This window comes from Neopelma chrysocephalum, unplaced genomic scaffold, assembly GCF_003984885.1.
Source record: "Neopelma chrysocephalum unplaced genomic scaffold, ASM398488v2 Primary Assembly neopelma1_44, whole genome shotgun sequence".
Taxonomy (NCBI): Eukaryota; Metazoa; Chordata; class Aves; order Passeriformes; family Pipridae; genus Neopelma; species Neopelma chrysocephalum.
The window spans coordinates 3202002-3227816 of NW_020897703.1; the positions used below are offsets into that span (position 1 = coordinate 3202002).

General features: G+C 36.8%; 1 protein-coding gene across 3 annotated transcripts in view; it reads right to left on the reverse strand.

The window, feature by feature from the left end:
• The window catches only part of HIBCH (3-hydroxyisobutyryl-CoA hydrolase), a 41771-nt gene that overhangs the window by 12521 nt on the left and 3435 nt on the right, over positions 1–25815 (reverse strand). For all 3 annotated transcript variants that reach the window (XM_027678119.1, XM_027678122.1, XM_027678120.1), the window contains 5 exons: positions 24809–24889; positions 22729–22781; positions 6690–6768; positions 2385–2530; positions 1391–1477 (listed from right to left, as the gene is read on the reverse strand). In XM_027678119.1, the coding sequence (XP_027533920.1) occupies positions 1391–1477; positions 2385–2530; positions 6690–6768; positions 22729–22781; positions 24809–24889 (446 nt within the window). The remainder of the gene's footprint in view (positions 1–1390; positions 1478–2384; positions 2531–6689; positions 6769–22728; positions 22782–24808; positions 24890–25815) is intronic.

A 25815-nucleotide genomic window follows, 5' to 3' on the forward strand; every position in this document is an offset into this window, starting at 1 on the left:
GTTTCATATCTTCACATTAAGGGGTTTAGGACATCAGCAGATGTTTCAGAACCAGCAGCTGAAGCTGAGAAAGGTTCCCTGTCATTTCAGCTCTGATAACTAAAAATACACAGCCTCCTTTTCCATATACTGCAACATATAATCACTCCTATTTCACAGCTTTCTACTTTGTGAGAATAATCAGTACTGCTAGGTTAATTAGCTTATCCCATTTATTTTTCTAATTAACCTTAATATATTAACTCAGTAATTCCAAAATAGAAATAACAAGAGTAGACACTGCTCATTTTAAAGCCAAACAAACGAGTTAAAAACTAGTTAAAACAAACTGGATTGAACAAACTAGTTTAACTCTAGAAGTTTTCTTTCTATTGAAATAAAGTTACAATGCACATCAAAGCAGTTAAAATAGCCCCTGATTGTAAAGCCAAAACCTTTTATTTTTTATGCTCATTGTTACACAGGCCCAACACAAATACTAATTATGTATTAATACAGTCATATTCACCTCCAAAATCACAACAGAGTACCATGTATGGGTTAGTCCACTGGGAAAACAGCATCTTTCTCCCTCTGAAAATACTGCTTTCAGGTGCTTTTCCTACAGTGTATCTGCCAATACTGATCCTATTGGTAACTGCTGTGCTTATTCAGTCTTTCAGTTGCCTCAAGGTTACAAACATATAAAATACTTGAGAAGTCAAAGGAACAACTTAAGCCTTTAAATTCAGGCTTCAAATCTGGACTGCAGATGGTCTGCATCAAAATAATGCTGAAATTTATGTCACATGCATCAAGCTAGCAAGACATTTTTCAGGCTGATATAGAGAAATTTTCTGGGATGGAAATACAGCATCCATTTCCAAGTGAACAGTGCAGCATTGAATGGGCAGAGTAACTTCTGCAGCCTCTGGATTAGGCCAGTAGTTCCACCCTTGTCATTTCTATTTGTCAGAATCCCTGAATTTCAGGGTAAATCCCCAGATCACATTTGTCATCATGTACAACCTCCAGTCTGCTCGTGGCTATCTATTTTGCCTTCTGCAAAGTGTGCTAGAAATCCAAGAATAACGGGAAAAATTAAGCAGCAATGTATTTTCTGCCTCGTCATGCTACTGGCTGGAAACTGAAGTACACACATAGAGATTGAGCTGATCACAGCAGGAATTTTTGGGGTATCCAAAATGAATAAAAGGTGAAGAAGGACTTTTCAATTCTGATTTTGACCACTGCAGGCATTAGTGCTACGAATTAGTATTTTATAAATGCAAAGAGTTTGGGAATCCATTATTTTCAACTGTAAAAAAAATTATCAGTAGCACAGATAAAAAAAGAATGTCTTTATATTTATATAACAATTTTGCTTGATTTCAGTAACTGATCAGATTACCTTCTTGTGGTAAGAGTTCAGTAAGTCTGCTATATTTTCTTTTGAAGGCGATTTCAGTGCTATCAGGTCTTTCTCTAAGGCAGGTATCTATTAAAAATAAGATTTAATTACAAGTAAGTAAAACAAAATCTACTTGAATTATTTCTGCTGGTGATATACTACTGGTAATAGTAGTATGCATGTATAAAAACACCCCCCTCACCATCCCCAACTTTCTGACAGACCTTAAGGAGGTACTAAGCAAGCAATACAAGGAGCCAGAGTTCATTTTTCAGTGTTGAACCATCTGGATTTAATTATGTCTGCAGTGATCAGCAAAGAACTCTTCTTCCCAAGCAGACCCCCAGTGCAGTGCTACAGATGCAGCAGGTAAAGCAAGGCTGCACCAGCCTCAGAGGCAAGAGCAGGAGTCTGGCAGCAATGCTATCCTCAAAGCGGTATTTTGCCACCTCCACAATGACAGTCATGAGTCCTCATGCAGAGGAGGAAAGCAAATCATTGTTTCTCCTTCATTTAAGTCCACTCCAGTTACTCTGACTTTATGAAACACCCTAATTTTTACACTTCCTTACAGGCACTGTAAGAAACAAATACCTGTTAAGCAGACTGATAAAAACCACATTAATTTAATGGGGTTTTACCTTGATTGAAAACTTAGCAATTGTATAAATCTCTAGTTTCATATGCAATTGTCTTGAACTGTAAAATTTTGTAAGCAACTTCCATTATGCTGCGTAGATCATGCCCTTCCAACAGCAGAATTGTGAAGACAACAACATTTGCTCCTTCCTCCAAGCAAAGCTGTCATTATCTGGCAAGTGTTAGAATAACAGCTTGAGAGTATCTTACCATCCCTGTTCACAGGGCATGGCCAGCTAATATAACTGTGCTACTGCAGACACTCAAGTTGGTAAAAGTATACTGGGGTGCTAAAACCTCAAACCTGTCATTGTGGTTGTAGGCTGTGCCCCTGCCAGCACTGTTAGCACCTCACCTTTTCGGATTCTACAAAATGTGTAGCGATGCCAGCTTTTAGTACATCTCTTCCTTTCAGCCTGTATCCTGTTAGTCCGAGGTAATAGCCAACCCTTCCTGAGAGCCTTGGCAAGAAATACCCTCCACCTACATCAGGAAACAGGCCTGTAATAGACAACACAAAACAAAAGTGAAGGGAGAAGAATTTGTACTAATCATCACTTAGTAGCTATTTCTTCTTGTCTGACTTTCATTTCCCTGACAGGCACAGAACCCTGATCGAGTTTCTCCTTGACTTGGTTTGACATTTCTCTGTCATCAAATCCCTTCCTAAAAGCAAACTCTCGAACACCTTCCAAACTGCATCCTTTCCACTAGCACATACTTTACAAATAACTACCAAAAAATAGCATTTATATTCTATTTGCCAACAACTTGAGATATTTTTAGGTGCTTGAAAAATCAAGCGTTCTCAGCAAAGAAACAGAAGTGACACGAAGAATTGTGAAATAATTTCTGCAAACTCAAACTGGATGCTGCTTTTTCTCTGAAATCTTTTATTATGATAAAAATATGAAACAGTGATGAAGTTCCTCTTGCACAGCTTAATTTGAACAAATTTTGGGGCTGAGAATTCAATAATAAATCAAAAATATTGCCAGGGTCTTCCTGAAGATGGGGGTGCAAGAGGCTGAGCTGCTACCTGGCTCTTTGACAGGACTATGACTAAGCTGAAAGTAAAAAAAGATTTTTAAACTTTCCGGTTTAGTGACTGTCTTACATTTATATATTTTTTAAATCAACAGATTAGGGTAAATTTTTAAAATTTAAAGTGTGAATAAAATTTAAAATACTTTTAAAAGTTGTAATTGAAAGATAACTACCTTCTGTTATATACATTGTTCACCAAAACAAATTCACACACTTTTTGTAGCATACTTAAGAAAATTTTAGCTTAGCTGTATCAGTTTCAGAAATCTGAATGGATAGAAGCAGTGTCCAATTACAACTTTGAAATCATCACCAATGGTGCATTCATGACACTGAAAGTCTTTTCAAGAAATGAAAGGTGTGGTGGCGTTTTTTCACTGTGAGAGAAAAATGAAAAAACCAAAAACGAGAACAAATGAAAAAGAATACAAATGAGCAACAGGAAACTCATAAATACTTGCCAAAGCAGAGATATTAACTGGGAAAATTCAGATGCACATAAGGAGTTTAAATGGGGTTCTGATAGAAAGTGGTAATATTTCACTTACAAGTAATTGCTTTCAGTCACAAAAAGAGTCAGTGGGTGTATTGTGGAAAAGATCCTATCACAGATATTTTAAGATGTGGGAAATCAGTGACCCTAGAATAGTCCTCCCCCTTGGACAGAATTGAGGGGAGGTTTCCTTCAGACAGCTGCTCTTCAGTGTTTTCCTCTTAATGATCTTAATATCGAACCCATCTCTCAGCTTCTCCTCTGATTCCCTCTTGGTCCTCCCTTTGTTCTGCTGCTTCTAATACAATGACAAGATGGTTTGAGGAGTCACTTCCTATCAGTTAAAGTTGTAGTATTTTACTCCCACTGATGTGTGTGCTGTCATTAATGGATTTATTCCTCATCCCACAGGCTACTGAAACATACACCTCTTCTCCTGAAATGCTGAATGCCTTGCTGACACACTTTAAAAGCCCAATTAACCCCAATTCATCACTCACCTTTTTCATCTGTATTCACATTCTCAATAGTCTGCTCTACATTTTACGTCCTCATTTTGAGCCATCAAAACATTGATGCCAAGACTTTTATTTAGTTTTATGTTTCTATTCATCTGTCTCCCCTTGGATATCCTACTACTGAAAAAAAATTCCTCATTTCAAAGTGAAACCTGACTTAAAAATGCCCTCCAAAGTAAAAAGGCAATTACATTATTCTCTCCATCCACCAGAACTGCAACAGCAACAATCTTTCTTGGTTTTGCTGTAATTAAATTAGAATAATATCGATGCTGGACCACTGTTCTCCCCATGCTCCAGTAAAATTCTAGAGGAAAAGATGCCTTCCTACTGGAATCCATAATGCCCTTCCACTTGACGTACACAGGGAAATCCGTTCTAAATAAACTGTGCAGTTGATTAACTTAAGTTGCTTTAGAGAAAATAAACCTAAATTGAATGAAGGTTTAATTATTAAGGAATTTACAAACAGGATTAGTGAAGATGTAACTAATCCACTTTAAACTTACTTGTTTGCCTAAACACAGCCTGCTATAGCTTCTGTATGTTTTTCAATGTCCCTGTCTTCCGTTTTTCTTATAATTTTACCCCTCTTGTCCATGTTCTACATATTCCTCCTAATTCTCTCAACAATACTTCTCATATGTTTCTCCTTGCTACTGGGGTTCCCTTCATGTGTTCCACTTCTTTTGATAGTATTTACCAATTATTTCTCAAATTCCTACTTAAATAAGAGAAGAGCTGTGTTACTGCTGGACTGACCAGGCTACAAGCCTATGCCTGTGGTGCTGACTTGCAGTCTGTGCTCTTTGCTGTAATCCCAAAGGTGCAACTCTGCATTTGCCAAGCATAAAATAAAGGCAGTGCTACTACATTCTTACCTTGTCTGCAGAGGGGGTTGGAAATTTATTAGTAAATGACTTCTAGAAAGCTAAAAACTTAGGAAGGATATACAAGCAAGTATCCATTATTAATACAACATTATCTCAAAGCCCACCTCTTAAAATATACTTCCGTCTTTTGTTCTTCCCACCACTAGTTTTTTCACACCCTCCTACACCTAAGCTGCTTTCCAGCGCTTTGTATTATCTGTGTCAAACTCCTACAATCTACAACTGCCTTTTCTTTCTGTTTGCAAAGTGGCATATTTATCTCTATCCTTTTATTTACGGTGGTGTAGAAATGCAGAATGATTGTGTGAAAATGTAGCAGCTGAACGAATGCTGTTTTCATTTCACAGCAAAGGTGTCATGCCTACTGAAATAAGTGAACACAGGAAAAAATCAATTAATCCAGTGTCTAGAGAGCTAGACATTTTAAGAGTACACACAGAGATCAAAAGAGCTAAGCCTTTAAATCCAAACAGATTTCAGTGGTTTTACTTCTAATTGATCCTAAAAGGGGTTTAATTACTTTCTTTCCTAAGCAAGTTCTAAGCTTTTCCTTTACATGTCTTCACAGTCTATTTTTGTTTAAGTAAGTCCTTGGCAACAGAAGAAATGTATGTAAAGAACAGAATTTTTTTTAATATAAAGCTACTCATATCTTTACCTTTGAAGAAGAAAGTGAAGGTACTTTTATGATTAGAATAATTTTATATGTCAAAGAACTTCTCTGTTTAGTTTTTAAAAAAATACAACTGTTTCCTTCAAACGGCTTTCATGTACAATAACTGATTATGAAATTCAGAGTTTAGCACATTCATGTTGTATTAATGCTTAAGATATTTAGTTTACCAAGTTTTCCTTCAGCATAAAAAACAGTTGGGGGTCTGCAATAGCTTTTGCTTTTCTCATCCCAAATTTGCTTGTTCAGAAAAATTACATGAGATTTATCAGCCAGCACGAATCGCTCTAATTTTTTTTTCAGGAGTTAAAATGATAATGAGCTTCCTTATATTTGGGTGGTTTACTATGTTTTATTTCCCTTGACACTTGCATCAGGAGGGTTGCCTTTAATCTGACTGACTTTTCTTGAGCCATACTTCCATCTTCATGTAGCTCTGAGATACATTTTCTTTTGTACATCTCAGAGTTGACAAAAAAACTGTAGGATCAAACATTAGAAAACACAAGGAGCATGTTGCTGTTTAAAAAACCCGATACTACTGAAGACACTGTGATCTCACCTAGACACAATCTCTGCACAACTGTAATGGGCCTGCATTAATAATCTATAAGAAAAGCTGGAATTTCAAAATCTGTCTCATTAACACTGCAGAGCAGCTGTGTAGTACAGGCAGTTGGACTCACAGAGCCCCCAAGGTAAAGCTGAAGTAGCTGCACTGGGATCTTCAGACTTCATCTGCCTACATCTGTAGCAGAGACTTAGTTTCTTGGATCTGCTTCTGTTTCTGAAATATTGTATCCTGACAGTCTTTGCATCACTCTAGACAGTTAGGAACCTTAATGATGAACTCCCAGAATGTAGTTAAGTTTCCATTAATTTAATAGAAAATACTTTCCATATATGGTCATCTCCAATTCCCTTTTAAAATTCTTTCATTACCACCACAGCTTTCAGTCAAAGAAGTTTCATCCTGATTACACAAACAGTGAAACCTTAGACATATTAACATGTGATAATCTGTTAAAATGCTTACCTATTGCTGTTTCTGGCATTGCAAAAAGTGTCTTTTCTGTAGCAACTCGAAAATGTCCATGAACTGAGAGGCCAACTCCCTGTGTGTGGAGCAAAGGACACAGTTATAAAATTATTTTTACCAGTAATCATAACCCTATGTAACACACCTCTTGCTTTGCTCTACAATTTAAATAAAAGTAGATTTAACATGTGCATCTCAACAAAATATTAAAAGGTCTTTCACAGTTCAAACACTAACAAAGCATCATATTATCTTTATGATTTGGCTGAAATAGCATTCTGTGCTTTGAAAGACTGATGAGTTGCACAGAGACTACTTTCAAAAACCCTCAGGTGACAGCAACAGAAATGGGTGACCCTGTTATCTGCATTAGCCTACTGTGAGAGCTGGTATCCCTTTGCTAATGTCACTCCATCTATAATTTTTGCACGTACCTGAAATCACCGACAAAAAAAAGCCAACACACGAATTGTACAAATTTTTCATTCTAATACTTCTAAAAGAAATAATAATTAACTATTCTTCTAATGTGATAATTACCTATGTTATAAACACAGAAGTATTTTAAACAGGAAAAGCCTTCAGCATTACTGATTAAAATTCAAAGTATGTGGCTAGAAACCCACTGTTTAAGCTGGGCACTTGTGTTCACCAAATCAGAAATGGAATTCACATTATTAAGTATCTAGCCTTCTTCTCTAGCAGCCTGTCCTGATGAGACACTTCCCTCAAAAGCAGAAGAGTTTCTGCTGTTGTCTATCACATATTTTCTGATTTAGGCAGTGAGCAGCAGCAAGGCCCAATAAAAAAAGTATTTTCACTTCACACAAAATTAATTTAATTTAGATAAATGTTCAAGAGGCAAATTGGCAAATATAAAGAAAAATGGTAATCTGACAAAGTTACTACTACTTAGTAATAATATTTGAAGTAATCCAAGTATATTTAGATTACAGGGCATAACCACAACATACATATTGAGGTCTCACTTCTCAAAGTTTATTTACATGATACATGTTAATAGAAATGCATGTTTGAGTGTATCTGGAGACAAAACCCTCTACTGAATATTTCACAAGAAGTTCCTTCATACAAATATTATCTCTCTCTTCCTTTCCACTGTTTAAGTTTACTTCTGTTCCTCACTGTTAAATTTCCCTTGGTTAAGTCCTTCTACCTATCCATTTTTTATGTTAAAACTAAGATATCTTAAATATCATTGGCCAAAAGAAGTCAGTGTTTAATGAAGAAATAATAGATTTTAAATAACATTTCTAATGGCTTAAATACTAGAAAAATAGTACTTTACCCACCTAAGGCTACTAGTTTTCATAAACATCTTCATGCATTTCATACTTTTCATCAAAACCAGTGGGATTAATTGGGTGATACTCTCTTGGGCCAGCAGTATATATTTGACAGGCTTTTAAGGTGCGAGTAGAACATCTTTTTATTTTTCTTATTACAGAGATCTTTGGGTGGGTTTTACACTAAAATTGTAAAAAGTTATCTCAATTTAATATAAATTACATTCATTTCCTTCCGTGGCCTCTCTTACAATTCTGCTCAGCAAGAAATTAATTGTCACTGTTTATTCCATTAGAGTCATACATGACTAAATTTGAAAACATCTTCAAATTTTTTCTGTAAAATGAATATCTCCCAGTCTCGTGTTTTAATATAGGTGTATGAAGTTTTTAAGATTCCAGTTTAATTTCCTGAGAAATGCACCCTTAAGGCAGCTGGTTATCATACTGGATTTTATATTCAGAAACTAAGTCAAATGTGTACACATGAAGTACTGATATTCCAAGGAGGCAAATGGGATTTGAGCAAACACCTGAATCTTATTTGCACAGGGTACCATGTTCTGTCTCATCCTTATCTGTCCTTCAGCCCTTTCTCTTGAGGGCTGGTCATAGGTTGTACATCTTATCTGAGCAGCACCAAGAGCAGTGCCCCTGTATTTAGCTCTCTTGCAAATGCAAAGCTACATGTAAAGCTGCATTCACTCCTAGAACAGCTCCAGAACTCTTAAATTAAATGGAAATGTGACTTCATAACTTCCAACTTTTTAAATGTCATGATAGCATGTTTTCACTGCATTTAGTAAGGCCTGCTGTTATTTTTACCCATGTTCAGCAATAGTGATGACCTTTATTTATAAAGATAATGAAATTAAAAAATCATGCCCATTTTGCTCTAATGATTAAATTAATTTTTGTTCTAATCCCATATCTAAAAACACAAATACCATCTATGATAAAGCATTTTTTCTGGCTTATTTTCTAGACAGTCTGAATTTTTTATAAGGACTTAAATTTTTAGCTTGAGTATTAAGTAACAAAGACTCGAGTGTGAACTCCATAAAGGGAGCTTTTCTTCCAAACTTGTTCTTTTTTTTTTAGAGTGATAAAAATAACTGTAAAGTTTTAATAATAGAAAGCTGAAAGATGTAATTTTCTTTTGAAAGAAGTAATTAAATCAGATTTCACTTTCTCAAGTGCTTAAGCCATAATTGGATTTGTTTTCTAGACAGCCTTCAAAGTTTTATAGTATAGATAACAGCCTTATTTCAGATGTATATTTAAAAGATTGAAACTGTATTTTCTTTTTATCCATTATAAAGAAAGCAGTGCAAATATGTCCTTACTTCTTTGAAGATCATTTCTAAATAATCCGATGTTACAATAAAATTAGGAGAGAAAATGACTTAATGCTTTGAGGGTACAGATCCCAGTAACTTATTTAACTGGTGATCATCATATGCTTTATTGTGTTTATTTGCAACTTCCCAAATCATTAACATGTTCACTGTATGTGTCTAACCTTCTAGATCTAATACAGATGACAGATACTTATTAGTTTAATATACCTTAACCCTAAACTCTTCCAGTCAGAAGTCTAAATGCATTCCTCCATTTCTGGATTCTCTGATTTTTTTTCTTTAATTTAACTGAAATCTTACATGTGTAGAGCCCCACCTAGGAGGCCCTTCACACTATTCAAGTATCTGCAGTTGGCCTGTGTTCACTTCACCAGATAGTTCCAGTATTTACACATACAAGGCTTGGTGCTATAATGCCTTTATTAAAATACAGTATATCCTGCCTTGTCAGAGTCCTACCTTTCATGATCTTAAAATATATACTGAAGCTAATATCTTCCTTTTGACTTTTCCAAGATAATACATTCTCGTGGTGAATCAGGCTTGTACTGGCTGGGAACTTTTTTTTTTCCCACTGATAGCTGAATGTTTGAACTTGGTAAAGAATAATTAAAGAATGAGACTAGAACTTAAGGAGAATTAAGAAATGAACAAGCAACCAATTCAAACTACTGGGCTGCTTTTGGCTGGCATAGAGATAATTCTTTTCACAGTAGCTCCTTCATAGTATGGGGCTGTGTTTTGGATTCTGCTGAAAGCAGTGTTGATAATACGGAGATGTTTTTGTTATTACTGAGCAGCACTTGCACAGGATCAAGGCCTTTTCTGATTCCCACCCCACCAAGCGAAGGGAGCTGGGGGTGCACAAGAAGTTGGGAGGGGACAGAGCTGGGACAGCTGACCCCAAGTGACCCAAGAGATATTCCACACTATGTGAGGGGGGGAAAAGGATGAAGGGGGAATGTTTGGAGTGATGGTGTTTGTCTTCCCAACTCATCATTATGTGCGATGGCTGGAGATGGCTGAACACTGGGAAGCAGTGAATTAATTCCTTGCTTTGCTTTGCTTGTGTGGGTGGCTGTTGCTTTACCTGTTAAACTGCCTTTATCTCAACCCATGAGGTTTTTCACTTTTACCCTTCCCATTCTCTCCCAATCCTGCTGGTGGGGGAGTGAGCAAGCGGTTCTGTGGGGCTTAGTTGCCAGTTGGTTAAACCAGGACAACTACCTTTCCGTAGGGTTTACTTATGAATTAATTAAAAACATAGGCAAGAGCAGAAATGGTGATCTGACAATGTATTACTGGACATAGATTAGCCATGAAGGGGTTTGGTTATAAATTACAGATTTATTCCTACGTGGATATTAAGATATTAATCTTAAAAACTTTGGGTGCATTCCTCCCATTGTGGGGTTCCATTTCCGAAGGCTTGAGGTGGATAGGGAAGGGGTTACTCCAGCTCCAGGGGTTTCTTCAGGGTCCTGGACGCATGGAGGGGTTAGGTGCTCACCCCTCCCCCCACCCACGTGGTCCCATGGCTCCGGAGAGACAGCACACAGCACGTGGAGAGGAGGCGAGAGAGAGCTTATTGATGAGGTGGTTACATTTATAGGGTTTTGGAGGATTCACAGAGTGACCAATTACGGGGTCAGGGGTCTTACAAAACACCCAATCGCAGGCAGGGGTTAAAGGTCCAATGAGAAGACTTCTTGGTATCTTCCAGGACATTCCTGGGACAGAGATAAGATCTGGCCATGGGGGATTTTGGGAAGAAGAAAGCACAGGGACCACAAAAAGCCATTTTGAAACACTTTCAAACCACAGTTTTCCCATATAATGCAGGTTTACTGCTACAAAAAACAATGTGGTAGAACTCAACTATTAGACTCAGCACACCTCAGAGAGGCACATAATTTTACAGGCAGTTCAATCTGAATTTCTCAACAAGCTTATGAAAAAGCACTTTGAGTATCTGAATTTTACTTCCGATGCCCACAATTGCCTACTCAGTGCTGTATTTCAAAAGTCATTATGTGACTGTGTGTAGAAAATTTGTCATTGATTTCCTTTTTTTCCCCATGACAAATACAGAACCTTATGACAAGTATTTTACTAATGAAAAACAACGTGCAAATTACTGATAGATGGAGAAATGGAATAGAGCTACTATAAATCTTACAAGTTAAGTTGTGGCCAGAGGGCTGTATTACCTTAAGTTGAGAATGACCCACAATAGTAAATCAGAGAATTCATCACATCTAGGGAAGTTAAGAAATTTAGGGCCATCACAACAGAGAACTGTACAGAGCAAAATAAATATTCCCTTCCTGAATGATATATGTAAACATCTGTTCACATACAGAAAAGTAGAGGTGTCACAGCAAAACCATACATCACACTTGTCTGTACACTAAATAACCCAACTCAGACTGTGAAGAAATTAATGCCTAGCAAAGCCTAAGTGACAGAATAAAAGAAACATAAACAGAAAAGGCCTTCAGGAATGTTACTTGTGTCACCTTCACTAGGCTGATAAAGAATTTTTAGCTGTTCAAGCAAACACCTTTCTGATAATACCGATATTGATACTGTCTGCAGTCAAAGTCCTGTTGTAACTCTCATTTTCAACTGCATGAGAATACAGTTCTTGGTAGGGCCAGAGCCACAAAGGAAATGTGGTAAAAAACTGAGCATAAGACAACAAAGGGCAAATATATTTGCATACAGATGTGAAAGAATAGCCAAGGTGCAGTAAAAATATTTTCCAAAGCATTAGTTGGCAGCACAGTAAGTGAGTGGAGTTGACTGAGGAAGCAGCAGGAGCTTAGAGCTACGTTAGATCAAAAATCATGGATGTAAGAGCATTATCCAGACACAACAAATCTTAAACTGAACAGAAATTAATCTACGTTCATCATTAATGTTATGGACCACTCCAAAGAGTACAATCCATTTTTATCTGGAGATACTAACAGACAAGACAATATCGTGAACCAGAGCAGTGCAATGTAACAGATCAATCTGGACCTAGAATATCATTTTCTCTGGCTGATGACACGTAAGTCAATTCTGTGCAAGTATTTAAAAAATACCATTAAAAACCAGTGGGGTTTGTGAACTTTTCAATCATTTAGTGTGGTATTTTAAAACATATTGATGTAATATGATTTAAATATCAAATATTAATATCCATATACAGATTACATATTAAGAGATTCTCAGTCCAAATTCCTACTGACACATAGAAGCACAATGAGTTGACTAGAAACAGATTATCTGTAATAATACCTGATGTTTCAGTCTTGTTCTTCTGACCCCTAAGTATTTAAACAAACTTGATCCAACTACTTTAATAAGGTCAGCTTCTTCTTAAAGTGAAATTTGGCGAAAAAAATATGTAGTTATCAACAAAAAGACTGAATTTTTAGAAGTCCTGGTTTGATCTTTCTGCTACCAGCCTGAATTTATCAGTGATCTCAAACTGGTTTTACTAGGGTACTTATCATAATCTGCACAACTTTTTATGGACTCAAAACTTGTGCTGCAACAGAAAGAAAACAGAAGATATAAGACCTAGATCTGAAAAGCCCATAGCAAAAGTAATTAATTACTGGTAAGTGCAACTTTTTCTAGTGTTAAATTTGAAGGCATTCTTTTTATCCCAGTGTTGTTTCCCTATATATAACTGGCCATGTGTGTTCAGAAAGACAGTAAGTATGGTGGTTTTATTGTTTCTAAAATTCTGGAAGACAGCTCTATCCCTTTGTTTCTCTGTATCACCTAAAAAATGTAGGTACTGCAAGAAATTTCTGTGTCCAACTCATGACATCTTAATGTCTGCAGGAAGGGCAGACAAGTGGGAGGGAACCTGTTTCAGCAACTTGCATCAATGCATAACTAGGCTTTTATGTTTTATCTTAAAACTGAAGAAACACTTCTTGTTCTTGAAGACAGGCATGTGCAACAGAACTTTGTTTAAACAGCAGCACATTTATTTGGGATGACAGGAGTGAATTGAGGGGATTTTGTAATGATGCTCTATTTCCCTGGAGAAAGTGCTTAGAAAAAGTGTAAGACTGATTAAAACAAACTCAAGGAGAAAATGAGCATTCAAATTCTTCCGGAGTTAAGAAAAATGAGCAGAAATATGAAAGGATGGAGAAGCAGGCAAAGATAATTCTCTTCAGAACTTTTATTCCTTGATCTATAATAAAGGGAAGGAGAGGGAAATAATGAGATAACTCTCAATATGTGACTAGGCATGTACACGAAGGCCTAGATTTAGAGAAAAATAGTGGAACTTTTAGCAAGAAATAGTCTGATTGTTTCTGGAAAGAACAAATCTGTGCACAAGCCAGCAAAAATCTCAGTCATTGTGGAGTTGAAAGAGGAGACGAAGAGTTTTCCTTTCTGTACCAATACTGACCCATAACTTTAAACACTTGTTTTCAAGACAGTGCTTTATGATAAACCCTTTGGGGAGTAACATCAGGCGCAAATCCTTGAGCCTTCGGTGGTTACTTTTTGTTGATGTCAAGAGCTGCTGCTGTTATAGTCCGATTAGCTACAAAATGAAGAGCACCGTTTATCCCAGGGATCAGAGGGGAGGGCCCAGCAGGCAGACCCAGGCGCCAGATGGTAAACACGCTGTAACAGCAGCACAGAGAGCCCTGTCAGTATTGCCTCAGCATTGTTTGCAACAGCCTACCTTGCAAAAGCTAAGTGGTGCACAAGGCAATCTCACAACCATTTGTTTGCACTTGCAAAATCTGTATTCTGTTTCACAGTAAAAGCTGCCTGCAGCTTTGAAGCACTGGCACAAAGCAGGCCACAAGCTTCTATGTGGTACACGGGCATGAGTTACCAGAGGGAGGGGGAGAGGGGAGAGGCAGGGAGAAAACTGGAAAGCAGCTTATCTAGGTTTAGTATGACAATTACTTTTACTTCAGGACAGATTTTAGAGCATAAATTAAAACAAATCCAAAGATGTTCAAGTTTCAGAGCATGATGGCTGACAAGAGGCATGACATATTTATAAAAAGGAAGAAAAAGAGTAAGGATTGGGAGAAGTCCCAAGAAGCACTGACATTTCAGTGTATCAGTTTCCTATCTCTAAAAAAAGGTTAAAGGGGTAATAATGTCTATTACAGTATAGAAGTGCTATGTAAAATAAGAACTTTTCATGAAGTCACCCCAAGCCATTGATATGTATGTTAATAACTAATAAGCAAAATTTCTACAGTTTGCAATAGAATTTGTATCCCAAATTAAACCACAAATGAACAGCAATATCCACTTGTGAATACACATTCCTCTAATTAAAAACTGTATCACAAGTGGGAAAAAAGTGCGTTTTTTATATATGGTTAATTCTAATGTTTCCTAGTTTTTGAATGTTAGTCTCAAATGCTGCTCTCTACAGTTTTGAGTAAAAGCTATACTCACACAACTTAAATGAATACATCCTAAAAGCAAATAAAATAAAAAAAACCAACAAAACCAAACAGTAGATGGGAAGACATATTACAATGTGAAGGAAAATGGGGAGCTCTCCCCCTCCCTTTTATAGTATACACCTGAGGAATACCAAAAGACACCTAACTTAAGCATTTATGTAGTAGCTGCAATGATTGCAGCCTATCATATTTGTCTGGCTTCTTTTTCTACAGATTGTCTATTAACAGCTCATAGTTCAAGGGAGATCATAATGAAGTAAAGCAGTCTGTTGTCTTTACACTTCCTACCTTCTTTCAGCCTTCAATCACTTCAGCTAAATAAACTGAAGTGCCAATATTCAGTGGTTTACGAGATTTTAAGTTTGGTTTAAGACACAGGCTCACAATTTTTATTTAAATACTTTTTATGGAAAAGAATAGGTGAACATCAGGCATTATGTTCACAATGGTTTTGTTTCACTAGTCAGAAAGAAGAGATAGCAATGTCAGGCAACTTGCTCAGAAGGAAAGATTCCGTGTGGTCGAGGTCCGTACCCACAAATGGCACAGAGGGCGAGGGCAGACCCTCCTCGCCTCTTACACCGCTGGGAACTGCTTTGGGGAGTGGGCAGGTTCAGGCTGAGGAAATCTTTGAGACATTCCCTCCCTTTCTTCCTCCCACTTCCTGCAGCAGTCCAGCCAGTTGTAACCCAGAACCTAACTTGTGATGCCTGAGAATACAGGATTTTATTTGTGTAAGGTGTGTTTTTCCATACGCTGCTTTGGTCCTGACTACAGATCATCAGGCAGTCAAAGCACCAAATCATTCCATTTTACAAGTATATAACTTAAATACAACATTGAGGTCTTTTTAATAACTTTTTAAAACATATTTTAGAAGAAACAAGAAAAATATTATTTGCAGATGCATGTCAGAAATTTTACAGGTATGTTGGTAGTGAAAGGAACATTCCTAAAGAGCTATAGCCACAATCTGGGTAAAAATGGGGCAGCATAAGGACAGCTATTGGTCAACTCTAGCTCTTTTGTGTACTAAAATTCTGTTGACTAAAATGAGTGACATAAAATCTTCTTATGACATCACTAGTAATTTACTTGATAAGAAATATTAATATAAAAAGAATTGTTGACCAAATCCTCCTACAGTGTAATTTTAGACATTTGTGACTATTGGTAGATGTGCTGTGGTACCTATAGCAAGTCTCTAACAACATTGCTCAATAAAACATCATATTAATGTAGCTGTTGGAAGATGTTCACAGTGAATTACATTTCTAGACTCAGTGAAGTCTTCAACTTGTACTGCATATGTAACACTCATTTTCTTTGATGAATGTGGTCCACATCTCTCAGAACACTCCTGTATGTTCCATAAGGCAACATACATATTTGTTAAAAAATAACCAACATATTAAGCAAACAAAATACTGACTGAACATCTTCCCCTCAATAACATTCCAATTTAGTAGTTTAGAAAAATGCCAGATGCGGCTGATATTTTGAATACTGAATTGTAAAACTTCTTAAATTTTTTTTTTCTACTAGAATAAGCATTACAAAAAAACATTACAGCTTAAATTACGTGCAAGCAGTTTGAAGTTAAAAATACTTCTAAAACACTCCTGAAAATTGACTTTATCTTTTCTTCTAAGAAGTTCCTCTACTTTAGCAACTGGCCTTCTTTTCACATAATTCTTATTTCTGTGACTGAGAATGATTTCTGTTAGAAATACTGATTCCTAAAAAAATGTGACAACTTCATGTAATACCTCTGGAGCAAACTCCTCCACAGCTTTTGGCCATTTATTCCATTCAAGAACCTCAAATAGCTAAGAAACGAGCAAGTTTTTTTTTCCATACAAGGCAGTGATGGGAAGCAGGCCAATTCCTATTGTAATGCCAACACACTCTTTGGGCAGTAAGCATTCCTAAATACACATAACAGCACAGGGGATTAACTTTTTTTTAACCACTTTCAAAACCTGCTGATTGATTTCACTACCACTTGCAGTTAATGTAATATTTTGCATGTCAGGCATATACTTTTGCCTACTGAAAAGCTTTGCTACCAAGAAAAATTACACATATGAGGTAAATCTCTATCTAGTCTTTCCCCACAAGTCTCAGAACATTATTATAAAGAGTTAATGTTGGAAATGCACAAAGCATTTCTGAACAAACTCGTGTAACTATAAAACCTTTTCATAACGTTGTGAGGTAAAATTTCATGAATATGCCATGCTAAAATTGAAAACTGCAAACTCACTAAAAAAAATTCTTAATGAAATTTTTGACAAGTCTTTATTGATTAAAGCAGGGTAAAAGGCTTAAAACAGTGAAGAGGATTCCTAAGGAGGGTTAAAAAGTCATCCTTCCCCGAAAGTCAAATTCTTCTTAAATCATTACTAAGATAAAAAGATTTTACATGATGCAAGAGAGAATAATAATACAGAGGAAAAATGCAAACTTCAGCAAAGCAAATTTAGGCCTCCAAGTCCCTCAGATCAGGGCCTGAGATCTGATTTACAATCTAACTATGTCAGCATCTGGAAAATTGCTGAAAATTAAGTGGCACTAATGTGAAAAAGAACTAAAGCTAATTATTAGGTACTTAAGTCACTCTTCTACTGCAACACAGACAGATGCAGTAATTCTGGTTCTGTATTCCAGAAGTGATGCACAGGTAGATGCACAACAGAATGAATATTTCCAAACCATAGAGTAGGTTCAGGAATTTGGCTGCATCTATTTCTCTGGAACACCTGCATAAGGCCTTGATTAAAATGATGTCACTCAATAAGCAGCATTCTGAAAAAGCTTTGTGCTTTGAACTGCAATGTTTTTGATACACAGCTTCCTTCCACTAACAAGGTAGGGAAACACAGCCTGGATGGTATCACTGGGAAATGGAGGGCACCATCCTCTGAAAGAATATTAAGAGTTACCAGCAGTTTGCCATCAAACCGAGAGGGCACCCCAGCTGAGGTCAGGCAGAAACTACTCATTAATGACACTTTATTTGATGTTTTCATTATCTGCCTGGATGATGAAATAACAAAGATTTCTATAATTTACAATCTCCTTTTGAGTAAGGCAAACACTTTGAAGGGTAAGATTCAAAACAGTCTCGCTTTGGAGAAACTAACAAACGAAAAGAACCTGCACTTAAGAAAGCCAAATGAAATGCAGAGATGACAAGCATGTTTTCTATGGAACAAATCCCTAGACAGTTTTCAGGGGTTTACAGCAACCATGAAATCAATACAAATAATATAATGCTCTTGTGAAAAGAGCTACTGAAGGTATCACACTACGGCAGAGTCTGTACCAGCAGGCAGCCAAGGGCTGAGGTGGGAATCTGCTCAGCCCAGATTCAGTACACCTGGGCAGACTAATCAGCCCAATGCCACCTGATACGGCACTTAGGTTTCTTGAAATCCAGAGAAAAGGAGTACTTTTTTGTTTCCTTTGTAGTCTCTGAGGAAAAGGGTAGATCTGCAAGATAGATTCTTTGACAAGTGAGTTCAGTTCAAGGAAGAAGATTTAAAAATTGGTAAAAGGTAAGCAATAAAGACATGTACTGTGATGGAAGTGTATGTTCTGCAAGGAGGAAAGAGGTAAGAGTAATAGTTTTGAGAATAACTAGAAGTGGTGGCCTCCTAACACAGGATGCTTTCAGAAGCTGCTATTTACATGGACTATTTGTGCCAGAATATCTCTGTAATATAGGGAGGATAATTATTCTGCTCTACTTGGTGCTGATGAATCCTCCAGCTGAAATATTGTCTGGTCTCTGGCAATGAACTGTAAAGTACACAAATGGGAGAGATTCCAGAGGATTGCAGGAAGACCAAGAGACTTAATCTATAGTAAAGGCTGAATAACTATCCTTATCCCTATTAAAGAGAGATGGTTAGGAGCAAGGAATGTATCTCAAAATGTCCATAGAGAGCTGTGACTAAGACAATATATTGATTATATGTATTAAAGACTTAAATTATATACTAGGGAATCTTAGCTTGAAAGAATAACAAAGCACTCAGGTGGGACATCTAGAAAAACCAACAGGATTGCTGCTGTTGGAGAGTTCAAAGCACATTAGGTGAAAATCAGCTAAGCAGTCATCTAGCTGTACTTAACCCTACTGCAAGTGCAAAAGAATAATCCTGAGGCTCCTCTCGGCTCCCCATGGCTGTATAGTCTAAACCTTAACATATTTCACATTACTACACAAGAGACTAACACTCACACAGTTCTTAAAAATTCTACTGTCCAATAGTCACCCTAAAGATATTCTATGTAAGTAACTTAAATGTAGTGTCTTGGTTTAAGCAAAAGACCTTGCCTAAAAACACCAACTTCCAAAGTCCATGCCCTGATTTTCTCTTTTTTTTTGGCTAGCATATATTCACCTTGAATTCTAAGCCAAATCACTGGAAAGCTACCACTTAAATCTGTCTAGTGTGCTTTATTTGGCTCTGAAACAGGTTTCAAATACATTTTTATGAATCCTTTTAGTCTGTTAGAGAGTATCTGACGCAGTAATATATTTTGTGCCAAACCCCTATTTAAAACCCTAGCTTTGGACTGAGCTTATAAAGCACACTTCTATTCATCTCCAAAGAACTCACAGTATGACTGGGACTTTTCTAGAACCAAGACAACCATTTCTGGTCATTTGTCATTTGCAGGATGTCATTGGCAGACAATAATATAAAAAAAACCCCAACTCTACCTTTCTTGTCTATTGTTCAGGTATCAAATTTCAAAGAAATAAAAAATCATAGATATAAATCAACTAAAATAATCTGAACAGTAGCTTTTAGCAACATGAGAGTACGTGCCCAGTACATTCCTTTCAATAATATACACCCTTTAGCAGTAAATGTGGTATTTATAGCCCATTTTGCTATTTTTTCATTAAAATGCAGTCATCTTTGCTTCATCAAACAAATCTGTCACTTGAACTTAGTGCTCTGAATAAGTACAAAATAAGTACAAAAAGATGAAAAGATAGATTTATACTGAATATCAATTTTTGATGAACTCCAGGAGCACAGACAAGCAGGTGCAGAGAACAAGCTCCACAGCCCCATCTGTTGGCTAACGAAGCACTCAGAGCCATCCACCAGCCAACAATGCTGAAGGGGAACCAGTTCAGTTTTTGGATGAACAATTCCAGGTCTCACCATCACAGATCTATGGTATCCGTGCATCAGCAGCAACTACCTAAGCACATAATAAGTGAGTTTCTAATACACTTATGGGATTTTTAACTTTTTTTTAATTAGAACAACAAAGCACTCTGTGCTTAGTGCTGCTTTTTTGAGCAAGGTTGAGACTGGTTTGCTTGCATTTTCATTCATAGATAAATGGTCTATAGAGAAATTGTAGTGTTTAAGGAGTGTCCCTTGACTCATAAGCCCAAGCTAAAATTACTTGCTTTTAAAGCCAAGGGCTTGAATGTACATTTTTAAAGGCATTTACTGTAGTTTGTAAGTGACAAATGTTCCCAGCTCCTACTGACTTGCAGGGATTAAGATAGCCAGATCTTGAGCATATGGAATAGATGAAATATGACCTGCTTGTGTTAAAAATACAGAACCCAGTGACTGAGTGATTTTCAACAAAGCATCTCCTTACATAATAAACAAAGTAACTCCTTCGTAGGAATGCAGTTCTAGTGGAGAATTACAGTAGGACAGTTCTCTACAGCAAGCAGAACAAGGTGACAGTGTGACTGGGACAAGTTCAAGGGCTTTTCTAGAATTCTAACCTATAAAAACCACTGCAGTGAACCTATTTGTACCACACTAGAAAACTGCTGCTGCAAGCTTTAAGTTTGGTTAATGTCAGTTGGGATGGGGCTGTCAGATGTGTCAGTGCTGAAAATGGCCAGAGAAGAGGGTGGGGGAAAGGTGGGAGCTAAAGCACTTGTCTTATGTAAGCATTGGTCCATTCAGAGAAATCAACACAAATCTGACAGGAGAGGTGGTTGAAAGGAAGAAGTGTAGCAGATAACTCAAAACTAACATAAAGCACATACATAAAAATCAGTGTTGAGAAATACTACTGCTGACCTCCCCTGTTAAATCATCAGTAGGTGCTCCCATGTACTGCCAGAGGGTGGGGGGAAGTGTGTTGATGGTGCACTCCTGCAGGAAGTACCTTATCTCAGAGTAAACTGCAGCTGTATTAACAAGTGCAAATCAAACAGCACTCAAGGATAAACAAACAAACAAAAAAGGTTTAGAAGTAGTCTGGAACTTGAGACCTACCTGCTTTTCCCCCTAAGTCAGGCTGCGTACTTGCTCAATCAAAACTTAGATCCCTACCCATAAACAAAGACAATTGCTACTATAATATGAGGATAAGCAAGTAAACTTTCATTCAAACCCTAATGACAATTACTCTGTCAAAGTCCCACTGAAATTTGGGTATCCTGTACTAAAATCTGGTTATCCAACTAAAGTTTCGGACTAACTGCTGTCTTTTAAAAGCTCTTTAAAGGAAAGAGAACTAACAGAGGATCTCAGTAATGCAGGATCATTTGACTCCATTATGCTCTTTTCAGTCCAAAAATATACTTTCCTTTCAAATGACAAAATTCTACTCTTGCTTAGGGCACAATCATAACGAGCAATCTACAGGACCTCTGAAAAGACATCAGCTGATGAGCAGTTTGGCTCACTCATAGCTTTCCATGCTATTATTCAAAACTCCATAAAATAAATGGACTCCCTATCTCCTTCAGGTCTCCTATGGTCAATAAAATACTTTTCCTGCAAGAAGAGCTACAAAACTAGTCTCCTTTATGCTGGAAACGATGTATGTACACTAGACTGGGAGGGAATGGCTCTCCAGCCAAAATCTTTGGGGCTTGGTAGCAAAGGGGAAGAAAGGCATTGTGTGTTTAAATTACCAGCTGAGAAGATCACAACCAAATTAGACAAATGAAACGTGCAAGGCAAGATGGAAAGGGAAGAGTCATGACAGGTCATGGATCATGTACTGTTCCACCTCTCACATCCTACCTTCAACAGACTTCATTTAAATAGACTGTAGAACCATATCATGCTGACGTGCAAGAAAACAATACAAATCTAAGCAATGACATGGGACAGACTCCACTGTCAAACTCATTCTTGAAAATAATTTAAGATTATTGTATTCTACCCCCTGCTATATATCCAACAGATGTCAAACTGAAGAGAACAGCATTTCAGCATGTAAAAAAGCATGGCATTGCCCTTTTAAGTATCTACTTATGATGTTTAAAGCCAACAATTGCTGAAAAAATTATTAACACCAGGTATAACTAGCAACGTGATTGAGTCTTCTCCATGTTGATTTACTTAAAAGGTGTAACCTTGGGCAGGGTGGGGGGATTGGAATCAGGATCCTATAACTCATTTTTTTTCACAGAGGTGGGAAAGTAGATGCGTTTCCAGATTATTTGTTGGAAAAATATGGAACTCATCAATGTCTTTTTAAAGTGTAGCTTTGTATGATATTTTCCCAATTTTTCAAAGAGTTGTCCTTTACCTGTATTTTTACATAGTTCTATTTTTTAATACACTTTGAGTGGAAAATTCTTCTCAGCTCTTGTATGATCTACAAACTCCCATTTAATAATTTGAAAACGTTTGTGAGGGTTGGTTCCTGCAGTGAAGGGATTCTGCTCTTTTCCTCAGCACAGATCCTCAGAGAAAGCACTTGTATTAGCTGTCAAAGAACAGCAGCAGCACTAGAAGAGCAGCAGCACACCCTGACATGCAAGAGATAAAGGTTTATGATCTTTATTCTTGCAATGTTTGAAATGTCATGTGTGTGCTTCATTCGACTCAAGTACAGAACATTACATTACTTTAAATAAACTATGCCAGGTATTGCAACAAGGTACTTAACTTACCCCTCCCATTGTAATGCCATCAATAAGTGCCACATATGGCTTCTTGCAAGTGCCTGTAAGAAATGTAAAGAAAAACAATTATGCATCTTTTTCAAAAGAGTGGACCTATGGCTACCTGCCACATGACACGTTTCCCCATGTCTTACTTCAGCAACAGAAAATAAATGGTAATTTAAACAGTAAAATATCAACTTATAATGAAGGTGGTTCATATAACTCTTAAAGAAACACCAGTTACTGACTTACTGCATTGTGAGTGTTGTAAGAGAACATTATACAGCTATCAAATGTCAGACTGTTTGCTATGTGAGTACCTGACAATTTAGCTATTAGAAATAGCTTGGTAGGACATTGGGACACAACAGTTGCCCTTTCCCCCCCTCTCACAGCCTGGATTAACAGCACTGTGTGTGTCAGCCCTTCAGTACTTTACTACAAAACCAGATGAATTAGCAGGTTTCAGTCAAAATGTGACAATGCAAACATGTTCTGTCTTGACAACTCTGTTGGATGTTACAACCCTTGAATGTGGTGCAGGCAGGTTGAGATGATAATGTCCTAAAAGTATCCCAGTATTAGCCACCAACTTTATCTCTTGGGGCCTTTAGGAGGCATAAAACTAAAGCCCCGATGCTTTCAATTACCATGCGTGGAAAGATTCAGATGTTCACTGAGAATGAAACAGCTGCCTTTGTATTCAGTGTTTTCAGGTCAGACAAAGTTCAAAAAGATTGCTGATACACGTATCCCCTGCATCCACATTGCTAGTTTTTCTGTTACAACTATAGATCATTGTTTAAGAAAAAAAGTTCAATCCTTCAAATTAGTAGTTAGAAAATGTAGCAGAACTGTGTTTTTAACTTTGTTCTTGCATGAATGTACAAGCTAATGCATGGGCTGTAGATGCTAGCCTTTGAACTAAATTTCTGTAGTAGCATTCCTTTCCCATAGCAATGCTGTGAAAGCAGATCCCCTGTGTATTTTTAAGTTGTAGAATATAAGATACAAACAAGGCAGAAATCTCAGCCTTAAAGGAATAAAATCATACTAAAGTTATCAAAAATTTAGGTTTTGTAATTACATTTATTATATATATTGAACACTCTAAAATTAATAAAAAATACCAACAAGAAAACAAACAAAAAACCCACACAAAACAAAACAACCCCAGACTTTTAAATTAAGTAACCTTGCAACAGAATCATCAAGTCCAACTGCTATAGTAATACTATATTTTCTCCAAGTATGTGAAACCTTAAACTATTTTTCTGGCCTCCTGTTGGAGAAGGCAAGGTACATAACAAGCATGCTCAACCTAGAAACTCAAACAAAGTAAAAATAACTTTACTTTTTACAAAGTAAAAATTACTCTTACTCTAATAACTGTGCTCTTCTGTCAATGTAAGCAACACCTTCACCTCTCCTCCTGTAGGGACTAACACTGGATATAATATTTAAAATCTCAAAATGTATTAAGTATGTTTGGAATAGTTTCTTCTCACCAAAACATTCAACTCCTGAGTTTTACCCTGAAGAATTAATATCCTTTCTTATTATCTCTTTCCCCAGTAAACTTCACGCAGTGTCTTTGCTGTTAGTTCTTTGCAATAAGCTAAGGCAGGTAACTCCTGGCCTGAGTTATGCAGTCTTAGTCTTTCATGCAGTCTGTTTAAATGGAAAGCCTTAACATGATTTGATCTTCTGATTGAATATTAATGATTTTCCACTTATCTATTTTTAGCTCAGGTCTTCTTTGAAGCAGATCAATGATACTTACCACAGAACTGCAGTGTCTGCAGCCAAGACTTAATTCTTCCACAGAGGAAATATAACTACCCAGAACAATGGGATGGGATAAAGTAGCTGTCACAATAGCTCAAACAAAAGAAACAAATTCTACATGCAAGGTATAAAAATGTGATGTTACACTACTGGTACTGAAATTCAGTTAAAGAAAAATTAATTACTACTTCCATGATGTTATCAGTCTTTAATAGATTAGCAAAGAGAGAGAGTAAATTTACATTCAAAGCCAGTGTTATGAAAACTGTACTGCTTCAGAAACTGCTATCAAACATACCAATGGCGTTGTTCAGCCTGTATTCTCCTTGGAAGAACTCTTGTACCAGTTTACCTCCAGCTTTTCCTGCCTCTGTGATGGCTTAAGAGAAATAAAAATTCTGAAGATAACTAAGTTTAATTCAAATATAAGTAATAATTAATAGAAGTAATAATAGAAATAATAATTAATAGAAAATATAAGTAACATTAACAGAAAATAATGTCACATAAGTGGGTTTTTTTCCTACAGCAATTAAACAGAACTTAATCCTTCTTCATTATATTTTAGAAAATTTGCTCAAACTTAAATATGACTGTTCAGTCTCAAGTTAAGTTTTAAGTTTGAGTCAATTGTATTTTGCTGGAGACTGTCACATACTTGTGAGAGTGTGGTCCCTTTTCTATGCTATGGAACTCCTTCTAATGTCTAGTACTCTTGTTTGTGATATTTTTCATATCAATATATAGAACAGCCACTTCAAACTGATTAAGACTAAATACTAAGAATGAGAAGCCAATTAGAGCAGGACATAATTTAACAATAACCCATCCTGCTTGTTTACCTACTGGTAAATTTTCACACTTCGGAGATTCCCACAGTTTATAGCTAAAAAATAATCACAGATACAGTGATCACCACTGTCAGTTCTGTAACCAGCCATCTAAAACATCAGACACAAATTATCCAGTGCTATCAGAGCTACCTACTAGGACCCTTCAAGTTCTTTGTGAAGAAGCTGTCAGTAATAAAAATCTGGGAAGAGAAAGATAGAGACAAGACGACCCCCCCCCCCAGGAATGACTGGCTGCTATTACCAGTTATTCATAAAAATATTTATGAATAACAATTTTTACTCTTTTATAAAATATCTCAACAGCTTTCTCCTGACAAATAATTTAAGTAGTATCTGCACAGCAAGGTGTCATAAGAAGTCAGCACAACTAATCTCTTACTGTTGTGTAGCAAGCCTCTGTTTGCCCAAGTCACAGTAAACAAAGGAAATAAATGCAAAGTAGCAAGTGACA